The following is an 18,812-nucleotide window of genomic DNA, read 5'->3' on the forward strand; positions in this document are numbered from 1 at the left end:
CACATCGCAACCTTTCGAATTTAAAGATAACGATAAAAACTGAGGAATTCTGACTGAAAACGGATGTGTAGACTGGTCACCCGCGCACGTCTATGGGAACCATAATTGGACAGGGAACCAGAATAACGGAAGCTGTGTATAAAAAAATGAAAATCGAAGGCGCCATTTTGTTTGAATAATCTGATAAATAAAAATAATTTTTTGTCAAATTTTGTTGTGAAAACTATCTAGAATGAAAGAAAATGGTCTAACTAAGAAAATGAATCCGAACACCAATATCTTTTATTCAGTCGTTAACGCTGTACAGACGTTTAAAGTATTGTTTACGTGACGTCACAATGTAGCGCCAAACAGCACGTGCAAACACTATTTTAATGTCGCAAACGTTTTAAGTTTTACATTTATTTCACTTTACATAATTTTTATTTCGCTTGAAAAATTATAGAGTGAAATAAAATAAACAAAGTTTTATCAACGTTTTCAAAACTCGTTATTCATTTCACGACAGGGGCGGAGCCATATTTAACACAGTACGTGTGACGTTACACGCACTCGTCACTGCATTTGAAATAAAAATGAGCTTTCATACTATTTCACGTAAAAAGTACATCGAGCTCGCTTTGAGGCTTTGCCTTTTTCATATTACACTTGTAGCATTAAAACAAAAACAAAAAAAACAACAACAAAGTTCTTTCGTTGTAATTCTTGTCTACTCTGCTACTGTTCTGTACAAAGTTGCGTTCAAAGCAGTAGAATCTAGAAGCAAGTTTTATTTCTATTTTTTTTTTCGGAATGAATTTGTCGTATTATTTCTTCAAATTTCAATAGTAACAAAAATGTGTTTGTACTAAATACGCTTAAGCTCTCATAATAAAAATAAAGCGATTCGTGTTGACAACCTTCCGGCCCTGCCCTGACGTGTATTAATGTCTTTAATACACTTGTAGCATTAAAACAAAAACAAAAAAAACAACAACAAAGTTCTTTCGTTGTAATTCTTGTCTACTCTGCTACTGTTCTGTACAAAGTTGCGTTCAAAGCAGTAGAATCTAGAAGCAAGTTTTATTTCTATTTTTTTTCGGAATGAATTTGTCGTATTATTTCTTCAAATTTCAATAGTAACAAAAATGTGTTTGTACTAAATACGCTTAAGCTCTCATAATAAAAATAAAGCGATTCGTGTTGACAACTACAGTTAACTGTTTGATGACGTAAAATATGACGTCATTGTTTCAGTTTGTGCACGTGCACATGTTCTGCGGGCTGATAACTAGTTCTCGGCCCCGGGCCGCAAACTCATAATAGGTCACGTGACACACATTATCAGTTGAAATCATAGGCAATTTTGTTACTATATATAGTAACAAGTGTATTAATAATCAGTACATATAATCGCTATTTTCAGACTGTGATTGTAAAATAAATGCAGTTTTATTGTTCGCACAGGTATTTGTGGCGCGAAAAAGAAACATTGTTCTTCCTGTGCGGATTGTTCCCCCTCGGAATGTTGTGTTAACATAAGGATACTTGGTAAGAGATCTGCCGGCCGGATGAAAAGACAAGAACAGGGACAATGTGAACCTATGGGAAAACAAGGTTCAGGTAATATGCATAATTATACTTTACACGTTATCTTTCAGGACTGTTTTTTATCACATACTTCGTGCTGTATTTTAATTCTTTGCATTATCGAGTGCTATTTATTGTTGTATTGTCCTGTTTTGCTTTATGTTGTGTTATCGTGTTCTATTTTAGGTTATCTTGTCCTGTTCCGCTTATGATGGTCATCGTGTTCTATTTTAGAATGTATTGTCCTATTCCGCTTCATGTTGTGTTATCGTGTTCTATTTTAGAATGTATTGTCCTGTTTCGCTTCATGTTGTGTTATCGTGTTCTATTTTAGGTTATCTTGTCCTGTTCCGTTTCATGATGGTCATCGTGTTCTATTTTAGAATGTATTGTCCTATTCCGCTTCATGTTGTGTTATTGTGTTCTATTTTAGAATGTATTGTCCTGTTTCGCTTCATGTTGTGTTATCGTGTTCTATTTTAGGTTATCTTGTCCTGTTCCGTTTCATGATGGTCATCGTATTCTATTTTAGAATGTATTGTCCTGTTTCGCTTCATGTTGTGTTATCGTGTTTAATTTTAGAATGTATTGTCCTGTTTCGCTTCATGTTGTGTTATCGTGTTATATTTTAGGTTATCTTGTCCAGTTCCGCTTCATGATGGTCATCGTGTTCTATTTTAGAATGTATTGTCCTATCCCGCTTCATGTTGTGTTATCGTCTTCTATTTTAGAATGTATTGTCCTGTTTTGCTTCATGTTGTGTAATCGTGTTTTATTTTAGGTTATCTTGTCCAGTTTCGCTTCATGTTGTGTTATTGTGTTCTTTTTTAGAATGTATTGTCCTATCCTGCTTCATGTTGTGTTATCGTGTTTTATTGTAAGTTATCTTGTCCAGTTCCGCTTCATGTTGTGTTATCGTGTTCTATTTTAGAATGTATTGTCCTGTTCTGCTTCATGTTGTGTTATCGTGATCTATTTTAGGTTGTTTTGACCTGTTCCGCTTCATGTTGTGTTATCGTGTTCTATTTTAGAATGTATTGTCCTGTTTTGCTTCATGTTGTGTTATCGTGTTCTATTTTAGAATGTATTGTCCTGTTTCGCTTCATGTTGTGTTATCGTGTTCTATTTTAGGTTGTATTGTCCTGTTCCGCTTCATGTTGTGTTATCGTGTTCTATTTTAGAATGTATTGTCCTGTTTCGCTTCATGTTGTGTTATCGTGTTCTACTTTAGGTTATATTGTCCTGTTTCGCTTCATGTTGTGTTATCGTGTTCTAATTTAGAATGTATTGTCCTATTCCGCTTCTTGATATGTTATCATGTTCTATTTTAGAATGTATTGTCCTATTCCGCTTCATGTTGTGTTATCGTATTCTATTTTAGAATGTATTGTCCTGTTTCGCTTCATGTTGTGTTATCGTGTTTTATTTTAGAATGTATTGTCCTGTTCCGCTTCATGATGTGTTATTGTGTTCTATTTAAGGTTGTATTGTCCTGTTTCGCTTCATGTTGTGTTATCGTGTTCTATTTTAGAATGTACTGTCCTATTCCGCTTCTTGTTGTGTTATCGTGTTCTATTTTAGAATGTATTGTCCTTTTCCGTTTCATGTTGTTATTATCGTGTTCTATTTTTATGTTGTATTGTCCCGTTTCGCTTTCATGTTGTGGGTTATCCCTGTTTTTATTTTAGAATGTATTTGTCCTGTGTTCCCGCTTTCATGTTGTGGGTTATCGTCATTAATATTTTAGTTAATCTGTCCAGTTCCGCTTCATGATGGTCCCCATCGTGTTCTATTTTTAGAAATGTATTGTGCCTGTTTTTCGCTTCAAATGTTGTGTTATCGTGGGTTTCTAATTTTAGAATGTAAATTGTCCCTGTTTCCAACTTAATGTTTTGTGTTATCGTGTCTATTTTTAGGTTTGCATTGTCCAGTTCCGGGGGCTCAATGGGTTTTTGTAAATCGTGTTTCATTTTAGAATTTTTATTGTCGTGTTTCCGCTTCATGTTGTGGGTTCATCGTCGTTCTATTTAAGGTTGTATTTGTCCCCTGTTTCCGCTTCATGTTGTGTTTTTCGTGTTCTATTTTAGAATGTATTGTCCTATTCCGCTTCTTTTTGTGTTTTATCGTGGTTCTATTTTAGAAATGTATTGTCCCTTTTTTTCGTTTCATGTTGTTGTTATTCGTGTTCTAGTTTTTATGTTTATTGTCCCGTTTCGCTTCATGTTGTGTTATTCTGTTTAATTTTTTAAATTATTGTCCTGTTTCGCTTCATGTTGATGTTATCGTGTTTATGATTTTAGGTTATCTTGTTTCCAGTTTCGCTTCATTGAATGGTCATCGTGTTCTATCTTTTAGAAATGTATTGTCCTGCTTCCACTTCATGGTTGTGTTATCGTGTTCTATTTAGAGAATGTATTTGTCCTGTTCCACTTCATGTTGTTTTATCGTGTTCTATTTTAGAATGTATTGTCCTGTTCTGCTTCATGTGTTGTGTTATCGTGTTCTATTTTAGGTTGTATTTGTCTTGTTTCGCTCATGTTTGTGTTATCTGTGTTCTATTTTCAAAAATGTATTGTCCTATTCCCTCTTCTTGTTTTGTGTTATCGTGTTCTATTTTAGAATGTATTGTCTCCTGTTTCGCTTCATGTTGTGTTATCGTGTTCTATTTTAGAATGTATTGTCCTGTTCCGCTTCTTGTTGTGTTATCGTGTTCTATTTTAGAATGTATTGTCCTGTTCCGCTTCATGTTGTGTTATCGTGTTCTATTTTATGTTGTATTGTCCCGTTTCGCTTCATGTTGTGTTATCGTGTTCTATTTTATGTTGTATTGTCCCGTTTCGCTTCATGTTGTGTTATCGTGTTCTATTTTAGAATGTATTGTCCTGTGTCGCTTCATGTTGTGTTATCGTGTTATATTTTAGGTTATCTTGTCCAGTTCCGCTTCATGATGGTCATCGTGTTCTATTTTAGAATGTATTGTCCTGTTCCGCTTCATGTTGTGTTATCGTGTTCTTTTTCAGAATGTATTGTCCTGTTTCGCTTCATGATGTGTTATCGTGTTCTATTTTAGGTAATCTTGTCCAGTTCCGCTTCATGATGGTCATCGTGTTCTTTTTTAGAATGTAGTGTCCTGTTTCGCTTCATGTTGCGTTATCGTGTTCCATTTTAGAATGAATTGTCCTATTTCACTTCATATTGCGTTACCGTGTATTTTTTAGGTTCAAGTTATTTTATAATTGTTTTAGGTTGTCTTGTAAGGAACGGATCTGGTAGATTGTCATGATATTGTCCAGCATTCATGTCCGTGTCGAAAAGGTCTCACATGTGTAGGATCCGGAGTGAATGAAATTCCTGTAGGAGAGGTCGGGGTGTAAGTATTACCTTGATAAACAATAAAAATATGTTAATATTTCTCACTGTTTGACATGAATTCTAAAATATGATTAAAATCGAAAATGTATTTAGCAATACAACGTTATCCTATGAACTATCTTTAGATTGTCCGTTGATTTATATGACAAATGACACTCTCTTTAGTGTCCTTATTACACAAAATAAATTGCTTTATAGCGCATTTAGAAAAATTTTCTCCTCTTTGCTTTGGAGCGGGGATCTTCTGATGTACCTTTCTTAAAATATCAATATTTATTTCTTGTTTTTCTTGATAACTGATATTAACTATATGTATATTCAGTAATTCTATTGACCCAGCCATATATCTAAAATGTTCGTCCGTGTGCTTAGAAGTTTTATTTTATTATTTCAGGTGTAGAAGAAAAGGTTATTGAACGTAGAAGCAAATACACGTCATTTATTAAAGACAATTAATTAAAAGCAAGACTTAAAATGATATGGTCAACAATAAATAAGCACCGTCTCTCCATGATATTTTTTACAGATTGTAAATAAAAATTACAATGCCATTTTATTTACTCTAAAATCCATATATAAATATTAGCCATCTTGATTTTTGAATTCATTTACAGAAAGACCTATATGAAATAATATATAAATAACACATGGCTGTCGGGGTGATAGAGGCGCAGCCTAAATATCATTCGGTATAAAATAAGAAATAAAAATAGAAAAGTAAGTCGAAGGTAATTAACTAGTATAGTACAGAGGATGTAGGCGTTATCTCCCTTTCACCCAAAGACATAATATTGTAACACAGTGGTTAAAGCTTAATATTGAGTTATGCAAGACTTGTGTGCCCCTGGATGACCCGGGGAAAATATCAAAGGATGGTGATATTCAATCAGAACACATAATAGGCCTATGGGAGTTTTACATTGAAGGATGCATTAAGGTATAATAAACTAAAATGCTCACAAATTATGTTTATTCAAGAAAGGTAATAATTTTATTTAAAAAAAAACAACAATATTATTAATTACTGCGAATATAGCATTTGAGAAAATAGATCAATTGTATTTACGGCTTTACGGTGTATTATTCTAAATATGGTGTTACGGTATTTTCACTAGCATAATTATCGATTGTTTTTGTAGGTTTTTTTTTTGTTTGAAAAATGCGCGAAATTACGAACACATAAATAAGGAGTTTTTTTAAAGTACAAATGCGAAAAAAGAACTAGCGGATGTACATTCCTATAAAGTACTATATGTAAGTCTTTGTGACTGAGTTTTTGTTGATTTAAACACAGTTAAATTGTACTGACAATAATATATCATAGAGCAGTCTTTGGAATATCTTAATTACGATCAATCACAACGGGTTGGACAACACCCCCCCCCCCACACAACACACAAACCAAACAACACGCCGTAATAAAAGGAATACCCCCCCCCCCCCCCGGAAGAAAAGGAAAACAACAAACAACAAACAAAAAAAAAAAAACTATTGATGCAGTTGTATCGGTATATAGGAGATTTTAGTCCATTAGTCAGTCGGTAAGGAACTTATAATACATATCCCCGATAGTAACATCTTGGCTAAATCAATAATTACCAAGGTCCTTATCTGAAGACTGGCGAAAAGGGCCGAAAAGTTGCTTCATGAGTCCTGAACTTTCTTTTCTTTTCGTCATATTTTTATCCGTATTAATTGTGCATATATTATGACTTTGATAATTTGATAATTACGTAGCATATAATTATATAAATATGGGATTTATATTCATCGTGTGGTATGAAAATAAATATTTCATGATTGGCGGTATCACAAGATGAAAATAAATCCTGTATCTCTGGGGAAAGACTTGAATTTTCTGTTTTATTTTAATATATAAATTTTTCTCTTTTGCAATTTGAAAAATTGCCCCTTTAATTTTGTGTCTTGCCTGAATTTAGGAGAAAGTAGCGCGGATGACACCAGTGAAAATACGGAAAATATGTTTCACTACAAAAAAAAATTTCAGTGAAAATACGGAAAGTGAAAATAGGCATTTTATTTTATCAATATTTCATATACAAATATTTACACCAAAAAACTTCATGCGTAAAATATGTTTTAACAGGAATACATGTATTTTTATTTACATCTGTCGCTAAACATGAATATAATAAACAACCGCTAAAATCATGTTAAAAGCTTAACATGAAGATGTGGCAAATATTAACAAGCTGTCGTCCTATGTCAAGGGTTGTTACAAGAGTTAAAGTTGAACTTTTTTCATATTACTACGTGTTGTATTCTCATTCTTTAATTTCACGTTCGTGAAAATAAATGCTATTATACATTTAACTTACATTTTTATTAATTTGTCGGGATGCAATTAATGAAGTTGTGTCTATATCACATGGAACGGTCATATAACTTTGATCTGCCTATTAAAATAAATAAATAGAAAATAAACAAGGTTGAAATCAATAACAAAACAGACAGTCAAGAAAAACTAACTTAGAATTTGTCAATAACAAAAAAACAAAAACAAAAAATTCAATTAACAGACTTTGTTCATTTTGACTACTATTTTGTATGTTCTGAAGAAAATATCACTCAGTGTTTGAAATTATTTTTTGTCCAATAGGATCCCAGTATTTCAAATGAATCGTAACACATTTACTTCGGTAAATCGGCAAACTGTTAAGCAGTCTTGTAAATCGACTGTTTATTAAAATAATTTAAAACACTAAACCGGTTAAAATTTATTAGTACGTATTTACAAAAATAAATTGGTCGCACGGCTTCGTCGCTAGCCAATTTATTTTTGTAAATACGTACTAAAATAAATTTTAACCTATACATGAACTTGAAATTCTATCAAATGACCAATATTAATTTTAATATCTAAAAATACACCCTATATAATTTGAATAAACTTATACCATATAGGGGTTATATTTTGGATATTATATTGGATATTGTCGTTATTGATAGAATTTCAAGTTCCTATGGGAAAAAAACATGTAATATTCTAATCTCTAGCATGCCTACCAAAGTTCACGATGAACAATGTCTTTTGTCTGCCCATTCATAAATGATATACAATTCTGGTAAAAACCAATTAACCACTGAAAAGTTTATAAGAAATATATGGTCACCAGATGTCTACTAGTTCATCTTCACTTGTTGCATTTCTTGCTTGGACGCCCTTTGATGCTTTGCATCAATGCTTTTCTTGTCAATGATGTTTCTCCTTGAGTAGAAACACTGTTTAATGTAGATACAGCCCTCTGGCAATCTCATTATAATCGTATCCTAACTGTCGCTCCACAACCCTTCGCGGAGAGAAATAGACTGATTTAATGAAGTGTCAATTACGGGTAGGGCGGATAGGAAGACAGGGCGGACCGTATGTTTGGATGGAACGGACCATACTTTGGCGCATGGCAGACCTGACTTGAGACGAGGCGGACCGTGATTTTATGTAATAAAGATATTTAAAGATTGATGTTTCTTTTTTCTCTTTTAATATCATAAAAACATATACATACATAAATGCAGTATATTAAAGAGAATAATTTTTTATTGAAATTATTAATAACCGTGTCGAGTTGGACATGATGCAGGTGGTTATTGACCAATTATTGGGATATTACATGTCAATATTTGTTAAATAATAAAGCGACACCGCTGTTTAAACTGTATTTGAATCAGAGTAATATTTTCATATAATTAAAAGTGGCAAATTAACGAAACTGTTTGTATCCTTGAGATTAAGCAGTCATAATCTAGTTGTAGAAACCGGTCGTTATCGAGGTATAGATAGACAGGGAGGGTAGATTGTGTGAACATTGTACATTGCATGTTGTTGAAAGTGAATATCATTTTCTTTTAATATGTAAACATAATTCTGAGATTCGCAAGAAATATTTCCTAAACACAACATGGCCATCTTTACTAAATTTTATAGTTTAATGTCAATCAATTTTACTGAATGTATCGAAATTTTTAAATAAAGCATTTTTGAAAAGATGTCATATTCTTTGCTGTTTCTCCACATCAGTTTCGTAATGATGTAACAGATATGTAACAATTATATGTCATTTGCTGTTTGTGTGATTTGTATAAACTGTAGTTTGTCAAAGCCATTTTGTACACTGATTATTGCAAATAAAATATTGAATTGAATTGCAAAAACAAATATCTTTATTGAACAATATTATACAGAAAATACTTGTTATTCACATCTGACATTTGAAACACAATACAACACAATAACGTAAAGACGTTTAAAGAAAATAAATGAACAAAATTTACATGGCAAGCTTTATTTATTTACAGATAAACAAAAACGTAATGACAAATATATATACAAAAGCAATTAAAAACCGCATGTGTATATCTATATTTACATTTTAACATATGTTCATACATTAACACATGATATTCATATATATACACACATGGCCAGGGCCATAAAGTTAAGACTTGCACGTACAGCTATCAGGGAATTTCTTCGTGGAAAATGTTTTGTTTGAATATTCTATTAATATTTTCATCAATTTTGACTGCACGCTCCTAGTTGACTTGCGTTGAATGCTCCTCAATTTTGATTCTTTGACGAGTTAGTTTATATCAGAAATGGTTTTGTGCTATGTCTAAATTCAGATGCTGTCTGTTTGGCAAATTGATATACATGTATGCATTGTACTAGTATATTAATTATTCCTTTGTTTTCATAAGTTTATTGTAATTAACTAATAAATAGTAATATAAATAATCAATATTCCTCAATACTGCTAAAATGATATGAATGGTATATATAAAAATATATAGTACTTAAGGTAATTTTGTCAAGTTTATTAACATCAGCACAAGAGAAAAATATGTTTTGCATATGGGACTTTCTCAATCCATTCCCACTAGCTTACGCTACAGTACCTATTTCATAATTATAATTGTATGAGTCAACGTTAATAATAATTATAAATATAAAATTATATTAATCAATAGTCCACCTTATGTCGTGTGCACATGATAAATTTATATATATTCAACTAGATCATTGTTTAAATTTTGAAATATAAATCTGTTCAATATGAAAATCCTTGAATTTAAAACATATTTAGGATGATATTGATATCAAAAGATTAAAAAAAATGAAATAGCAAGATTAAATTAAAAAATATGCATGGTCCGCATCGTCTCGAGTCACGGTCCGCCTTGTCCCAAAATACGGTCCCCCCTGTCCAAACATACGGTACGCCCTTGTACGGTTTGTCCTGTCTTACGGTCCGCCCTGTCCTACGACCGGAGAACAAAAGATGATCGGATTATAGTCTAGATAAAACATTCTTTCATATGAATATTGTATATTTGCATATGAATATATACACAACGTATTTTTTATTTACATATCTTTATTAGATAGATATAATGTGGAAGGTTGTGATAAATTATATTGTGCTCTATACTTAAGTACTATTGAAGTAAGTTATTTTTTTTACATTATCTTTCTTTTTAAATATCAATTAAATTTTAACAAACGTAATTAATCTGTAAAATTTAATATAGAGTTAGTGTTAATTCTTATAATTTACTTTGAACAACAGTTAAGAATGTAAATGATATGAAATTAAATGTTGCAGTTTATGTAAACTTAATAAATGAACAATTGACTTTTCCAAACTTAAAAGATGCATAAAATGTAAATACATGTATATATAAATTTCTGTGGAGTACAATCAAAGCCGTGATGACGTAAAAACATACCGCACCGTGTGTTATGTTTGTTGATGTTGCTGTTTTGTTTTTGTTTTATTATGTCGTGTTTGTGGGTGTTGTAAGTGTGTGTGTGTGTGTTTTTTCCTTGTTTTTTTTTGTGTGTTGTTTTTTTTTCTGGGTTTTTTTGTGTGTGTTGTTTTTTTGTTTGTTTTTTTTTTTTTTGGGGGGGGGGGGGTAGTATTTATTACTTTTTTAATTATTGCTTGTTTTCACAGACTGTACCCACTCCTGGTCGTGGGGCATTGAAAGGTACTGTAACACCAATGCACACTGTAAGAAAAAACAATGTTGTGTCAGCTTTACCAGACCAATTGGTAAACGTGATATTTCCGACGATCTCAAAAAAAATATGTGAATGGAAAATGTATGCCGCGCGGCGAAACTTGGATCAGGTTCGATCTCTATTACATTTTTTGTAATAGTAATTTTTTCTTAATTATTATATTTATCCATTGAATTTACCTTTATCCAACATATCCAACATTTTTCTTTTCAATAAATTAATTTTTGTTTCAAAGATATAAAAAAAATCATTCATTAGATAAATCTTGAAAGCACAATGAGGGTCTGCATCAATAAAACTTGACAGTTACATCATATAACAGCGTTGGTTCTACAAAAAACCATACAATGTATAGCTGCAAATATACAAATAAGTAATTCTTACAAATGAATATATTAACCCCTAACATGCTTAAAAATCTTAATGGGATTTGTCAATTTTTCCAATCTGGACAAAACCATCCACAATTTTGGGGTTACATTTGCAAATAAGCACTAACAGAATAGAAAATAATACATGTCACGATCAGACAGCACAGCTGTGTCGGCTGATATTGGTCTACACTGGTCGCTCGGACAATACAAGTCCGTCGCCGTTAGCAGGCCAAATCATGATAAAACGGCACGGTTGTGTCGGCTGATATATTGATCTACACTGGTCTCGTGGATAATACAAGTCCGTTACCGTTAGCAGGCCAAATCATGATAAAACGGCACGGTTGTGCTGATTGATATTTGTCTGCACTGGTCGTATGGATAAAGTCAGTTGCCGCTGGCAGACTAATGTTTCAAAGAACAGCAGATTTTCACATAACATCCTTGTAGCTACTCAAAACACTGTTTGATGTCAAAGTTTACTTCTTTGTGAGTTATTTGCAAAACTATTCCTATATCACTTTGCAAACTGCGAAAAAAAAATCGAGGTATATTTCTCCTTTTTTTGTATTTGTTTCATAGCATTGTTTTGATTGAACACACATTAAAGTAAATTTGATATAACACCTATTTTTTTTTTTAGTTTTTTTTTAAGTTTCACCTCGAATTAAAGTATATTTAAGGTGACACCTCCTATTTCGGTAAAATTCAAACTAACATTTCCATTTAAAAATTATAAATTTCAGCCATTTAGGGAAAATATGCATTAAGGAAACTAGTTGTAGATATAGTATCATAACTACGTTTTGATTTTTAATTACAGAATGTCTAGTCAGAGACTTCTCTTCTCTAGTAAAGACATCTACTTCCTGTCATGCCCTTGTTCAGACGGGCTTAATTGTAAAGGTGAAGGACGTTACGACATACCTCTGGGAGAACTAGGTACGTTCACACCAATAATATACAAAGTGAACATCTAATTGTGCCCGCTTCTTCATCAATAGCCTGTTCAGAAGTTAAGTTATTAATTGCTTGCGTTATATCAGATTAGGTTCAAGTTACTTTAGGTTCTGAAATTATCTTTATCGGCTGCCTGCGTTATATCAGATAAGATATAAGTTACATTAGGTTCAGAAGTTATCAATTGCTTGCGTTATATCAGATTAGGCATAAGTTGGAAAAAAAACGTGGAAAAAAAATCATAAAATAGTAGAGAACGGTCTATTTATAATGATGAATTGAATTTGTCTGATTTCTTTCATTAGGTACCTGTGTAAAGCCATGTTTCACCAGCGATGACTGTGGCCGTTTTGAATGTTGTGTAAGTTTAACACGTCCAATAGCTAAACGCTTCGCTGACCTTGCCCAGGCACCAGGTGAATGTGAACCGCTCGGAAAAAAAGGAACTGGTAAGTCACATTTTATGAAGTTTGTTTTAAACGAGACGCAGACCCAGATGAGGCCAACAAAAATGATAGAAGCTTTTTTATAGTGATTATTTATGCAAAGGTTTGAAATCGGTCTGGTGATCTATATGTCTGATTTTCAAACCAAGGACACTTCTGTGAATACTACTGTTTTTTTTAAACAATACTGATTAAATCCAGGAAGCAGACCTGATTGGTTTCACTAAAGCCACGTGATTATTTTAATTAGTATTTGAACTAAACAATTAGCATTTGAGCTCAACAAATAATATTAATTAAACAGTAAGTATTCAACATGGAAAATTTTGTCGCCATGCGTGAAATAACCATTGCTTGTTTACTTGTTCGATACACTATGTTTTATATTAGGTTTGTCAAAAAATAAAACAGATAAAAATGTATATCGGTGGATCAGTGCGAAAACGCACGTAACTCTTTCAATATGTAATACAGCTGTTTCACACCAAACCCTCGATATACATGTACATGTAAAATATATGAATTTCTCTTTCAATTTAATGGATTATTATATTATTACAGAGTGTCTTGTAAACAATGGTTCTGGCCGACCGGACGGTATCGTGTTCAAGTCTTGTCCTTGCAAGAAACGCCTGACTTGCGTGGGATCTGGTGACATCACAATACCTCTTGGAGAGAGTGGAGTGTATGTTTTGATTAATTGTTTATGTTTACCTTTATCTTTAATAAATCATTTTGAGATAATTTAAAGTAAATTTCATACTTAACTGTGCATGAAATGAAGTTCCCCGAAATGTTAAAATGATATTTGTATAATTTTTTTTTAACAAATATCCACGTTGTATGTGCATTTAAATGTGTTGACAATATGGTTCGATGTGTTAAATATAAATATATATAAATGTATGTAATTTGCAATTTAACCCATTACTTCATATACACGCCTTTTAACGCCTTTTTCACCCCCCCCCCTTTTTTGTTGTCTCAAATGGTGAAAAAATGCCTTATTTAGGCCCCCAACACTTGTTATTGTTTGAGAAATGTTGTAAAAAAAAGTGACCACTTTTTCGGCGCGGCCCCCCACTTAAAAGATACATCAGGGGGTTGCCAGAAGGGGGATGTCCCCCTTCTGTTTGGGGGGTTTGAAGGGGGGCGGAGTCCCCCTGATCGCCAAGAAAATTTTGGACTTGTGAGAGGCTATAAATGACCTCAGATTGATCATAAGGTAACGTGTAACCAACGCTGAAAAGCATTTGACTCTATCTCAATCCATTGAGAAGTTGCAGCACTTTGAAATCAATTATGATGGAAAAAATCAACGCAAAATAGTGATTTTTGGCAATTTTGAGATGTCCCCTCGTTGCCATGGTAACAGAAAATTTAAGCCTGAGCATGTTGTTGCAAGGGCATTGGTCCAGTCAACATTTGTGCCAAGTTTGATTAGTGTTGAAGCAGTTTTTATAGTATTATAGCAATTTGAACTTGTAACGAGAGACTTTTCAATGAAAACAGCCATTTTTCACAAAATGCTCATGAAGTAATGGGTTAAAGCAATATACCACTATATGTAATTATATAATTTGGTTTTGGGTACAGTATAGTTGTTATGTTGTTGTTGTTGTTTGTGTGTGTGTGTGCGTGTGCGTGTGCGTGTGTGTGTGTGCGTGCGTGTGTGTTGTTTTTTCTCTTATTCTCTTTTTCTCGTTTTAACCACGACATTCCCCATTTTAATAATGATATATTGTACATATTCCAGGTGTCAAAAACTAAAGAAGAAGATGTAAAAGATGTAAAGTTATGATGTAAGATATGATGTTAAATGACATTATTACAGTGTACTGTTAGTGATGAATACTTTTGTGAAAATAATGAAATAAAAAGTTAAAAGCAGTTTGGTGTTTTTGTAATCACACTTGTCTACCATTGTTATCAGGTCACATAACGGAGTAAAATACACACCTGGGACGATATTTTGTTTATTTGATTGGGTTTTACGTCACATGTGGCGACACAGTAATGGTCATTATGTCGACGTTCCAGCTTTACTGGTGGAGGAAGACCTCATGTGTCATTCCGTGCATTATTTCAGGCAAGAACGAGCATCTGAGTAGAGCCGCCAACGTTCAGAAAGCTAGCTGAATAGCTTCCACACAGTAAAGAATCAAATGTCGCTGTCGGGATTCGAACCCACACCGGTGAGGGCACCTGTGAAGAGCTGTGTCAATATGACATAGAGCCCTAAAATGACTGACATAAACCTTCATGGTCATATCTTTATATAAATTCTAAACTTACTGATTTATAAAGATGATTTTTTTTTGTTAATCAAAAACGCTTGAACAATTTTATTCAGGGTTATCCATGGATCTTAACTGCTGAGTTAGGATAAATATAGAGTGACGTAGCGACCAAACAGGTCACGTTTTATGGTAAAAAACTGTTATCATATTGTCAAAGTTATTACCAGTCAAGCAGGCTAGTGATATATTTTACTAAGTATATGTATGCACCAACTGTCCCGTAACACAGCTGGTAAAGATGTTATCTGTTGACTTTCAGGTGAAAATGAAATTGGCAATTTAATAACTTTATTGAGCATAGTTTGGGGACCTTTCTGTTGAAAATGTATCAAGAGTTTAATCGCATACATATATACATGCTCAGTGCGTTAACTGGAGTACAGCCGAACTACAGAGCATACCCATTGATTGGTTCATTTGTTCTGGGGTTTACGGCAGAGAAAAGTTAAGTGATAGAAAAACCATATTCAAAGACCATTTTTCAAAAACCCTTCATTTATCAAATAAAACAAAGTAACCTTCAGATAAAGACCGCTTGTCTTTAAAGATCATGTTTGGTCTCTCCTTTGAATGGCCTTTGTACACAGGTCTGATTTTAAACATAGCTTATATGAGTGATTATGATTTTCAACATGTACCATGTATTCACAAGCTGTCACGCGTTATTTCAAGGGATGTTCATAAAGGCTATTATATATATTCTACGTTGGAAGAAAAAGAAACAAAACATTCCCTGACCTTCCATGACTAGTCAATGGCAATGATTAGGAATCATTTTCACTTCATCAGTATTGGTTCGAATCTCGTCAACAATTTTAAATTCTTTGTGGCAAAGTAGCTATACAAATATTTAAATTAAATGAAATATCAAATGTTCTATCGCACTCCCCGAAGGCAAAAAAATCGTAATGACGCAGAGATACCCCAATCTGACAAATAAACAATTATGTTGATGAAAGAAATGAACTATAGATATAACACTGACTATATGGAATACGAATATATACAAAAAGATGTAGATGTAGAAACAACCCCAATATAGTGTCTCTTTATACATTATCAATGATGTACATTATTTGTTGTGTGGCTCTAGGTAGGTTACTCTCTTGCGAATCGGTCTAGTGTTCCACTGTTGACCTTAACAAGAGAGGGGCTGACCTTAACAACAGAAGGGACACATGATCATTGTAAACCGCTTGGAACAGATGGATCAGGTACGATAAGAACCTGTCAGTTTAAACATACGTCAAATAAACGTTATGTTTTGCTTGTTTTATTTGGTTTGGTTTTACGACGCACCAACGCCGTTTAGGTCACATGGAGCCGAAACAGGAAAGATGATCTTGTTCACTTTGATCAACACCAGGGGTCAAAACAATCTTATCTGCTGGCGCTAAGAGATGTATATAATACAATAATTTGAAGTCATTTAGTCGCCTCTTACGATCAGGCGTGATAATAGTGATAATAGAGGAAAATGATTTTTTAAGTGATCAGTTTTAATGGAATGTTCTTTGTTGTTATAAAAGGAGCAATGGCCTCCACCTGTTGTCCATCGCATAGTCTCGAAAATTAAAAACATTGTCATTTTGACATTTTAAGGAATGAACTGTTCATCAAACGAATAATCGAAAGTGAAATTGCCAAAAAAATCTATATATATGAGTAATAATTTTAGATAAAACTTTATAATAACTTTTCAATACAATGTCAAAATGTATTTCATAGAATTTGGCATATTATCTTGATAAACATTAATTAAAGCGTACTAAATATTTCTCTACATTTTACTGTAACTACCATTGATTTTTATCACGGGAGAAAACTAGAACATATTTCTCAACATTTTAGAACATTACGGTGAAATATTGGCTTTCATACTATTTCAATAAAATTAGTAAGAAACAATATTGTATGAACAATATAAACATATAGAGAAAACGCTGAAAATATAGGCAAAGAGGAAAAAAGCGGACGATATAGATTTAGCACCTGTCCAGCTTTCTTTGACATGCAAAAGCGTTGTATTTCTTAAACATTTTGTCTGTTAATTTTCATTCGATACTATATCAAATTCCGTCCATAGTCGCCTTCTATACAAAGACAAATAAAGCTTGACACATAAATAAGTATTCATCCGTAGCTGTTCTACAGAAATAAGAAACATCCTCCTGTCACTATCACTCCCGTCGAAGTTTCTAATTTCTGTAGAACAGCACGGGTGAACACCAACATAAAATTATGCATAGAGGGAAAACGCTAAAATTATTGACCGGGTGATATTCATTTCCAGTATCGAAAAAAAAAATACCACGTGACATCACGTTAGGGTACATCAGGCTACATAATAAAAGTTTACTTGATAAATAAAAATTCTTTAGGTTGGTAATAAAAACATTTTCCTACTGTATAAACAACGATCGATCATGTTGTACCTAAGTACAAATGTACTGTTTTGTCATTAAAATAATAAAGTCACAGCAATAACACGTATAATATCATTTTTTATTTTTCCAACGTTTCGGCAAATGTATGCCTTTTTCAAGGTAAATAAATAATAATAATATCAACGGACGTGACGTCGTAATTTTACAATTAACGTCACGCCCACTTTAGCGGAAAAACGAACAAATACGAACAATTCCAATTCATGATAAAAGAGATAAGTGCACCAAACAAAGCATCAAAATATAAAAACGACACAATAGATATCGGATTAATAAATACGAATATTTCCTATAGGGTTTAATTATAAAAAATGATAATAGGAAAAAACGAATATCTATGTGGCGTAATTCTAGCATTTGTTTTTTTTTTTCTGTTTTGTCATTGAAATACATTACCCCTGGACATAAGTACCTGTAATTTTGATAAAATTATGAAAGTAAAGGGAGGGACAAAATTGTCATCTAGTGAGGTTATGGCAAATTATGTCATAATGGTCTTTCACACCCTTTGGGAAATTTGCGCAAAATGTTACTGATTTACAGCTCGGTCCTACATGTACTCTATGATGTCTTTTGGCTACTTGAAAATGTTTGTTTTTATGAATTTTGTGTTTATATAATTATATGAATTACATAAAAATAGATTATATATTTTAATTACCCTTCCAGATTTTTTCCGCCTTTTTCCCCGAAAGAAATTGATATTACCGAGCCAGACGGGTAATATACACACTAAGTACACCAAGTTGTAAACAACATGCGCTGTGGCACTCCACACTAAATTTCAAGTTTCTGTCGTCATTGTCCTACAAGCAATCTGTCTGATAAATCTGATCCCAAAATACACAACCTGGAAAAAGAAAACACATTTTGTTAAGAACATATATGTCATAACATTGCAAATCTGTAATGAAATCATCCCATGTGCAACAGCCAGGCAGTTAAAAAAATCACATTCATTCCGTAAAAGCCAAAAATCTAAGGAGCTTTTGCTGAAAGTTTGTACCCCCCTGTAAAATTACTTGTTTCCACCGAGCATGCTGTTTAAAAACAAAGTTTACAAACAATGGCGGCCTTGACATCTGTAAATTAATTATCAGCATGTGATTTCTAACCGTTTTTTTCGAATTGGCCAATGATCACATTATATGTCACAAAAAAAAAATTTCATGCTGAAAATGCATTTTAAAGACAACCAGTCATTTAAATCCACAAAATTCACTATATCCATGAACACCCCCCTGGCCATTCGAAGCTGTGGCTTAGTTTAGTGTGGCGAGTTTCAAGTTTTTTATTTCAAC

At 32.9% G+C, this 18,812-nt stretch overlaps 2 protein-coding genes across 2 annotated transcripts in view; both read left to right on the forward strand.

The window, feature by feature from the left end:
• The window catches only part of LOC132752669 (uncharacterized), a 9,674-nt gene extending 4,212 nt beyond the window's left edge, over window positions 1-5,462 (forward strand). Inside the window, exons 4-6 of the mRNA XM_060743029.1 lie at window positions 1,447-1,602; window positions 4,815-4,939; window positions 5,336-5,462. Coding sequence (XP_060599012.1) covers window positions 1,447-1,602; window positions 4,815-4,852 — 194 coding nt within the window. The 3' untranslated portion in view covers window positions 4,853-4,939; window positions 5,336-5,462. The remainder of the gene's footprint in view (window positions 1-1,446; window positions 1,603-4,814; window positions 4,940-5,335) is intronic.
• A 6,685-nt stretch (window positions 5,463-12,147) lies between these two features.
• LOC132752670 (uncharacterized) lies at window positions 12,148-14,654 on the forward strand. The gene is made up of 4 exons (XM_060743030.1): window positions 12,148-12,300; window positions 12,624-12,767; window positions 13,326-13,449; window positions 14,521-14,654. The coding sequence occupies exons 1-4, from the start codon at window positions 12,183-12,185 to the stop codon at window positions 14,546-14,548; spliced, it is 414 nt and encodes a 137-aa protein (XP_060599013.1). The 5' UTR covers window positions 12,148-12,182; the 3' UTR covers window positions 14,549-14,654.
• Window positions 14,655-18,812: the final 4,158 nt, after the last annotated feature.

Source organism: Ruditapes philippinarum, unplaced genomic scaffold (assembly GCF_026571515.1).
Source record: "Ruditapes philippinarum isolate M1 unplaced genomic scaffold, ASM2657151v2 ctg528_1_1_1_1, whole genome shotgun sequence".
Lineage (NCBI taxonomy): Eukaryota > Metazoa > Mollusca > Bivalvia > Venerida > Veneridae > Ruditapes > Ruditapes philippinarum.

Coding starts and splice junctions, on each gene's coding strand:
- LOC132752670 (XM_060743030.1), top strand. CDS start 12,183: ATGTCTAGTCAGAGACTTCTCTTCTCTAGTAAAGACATCTACTTCCTG. Junction 12,301..12,623: donor CATACCTCTGGGAGAACTAG/GTACGTTCACAC, acceptor TTCTTTCATTAG/GTACCTGTGTAAAGCCATGT. Junction 12,768..13,325: donor GCTCGGAAAAAAAGGAACTG/GTAAGTCACATT, acceptor ATATTATTACAG/AGTGTCTTGTAAACAATGGT.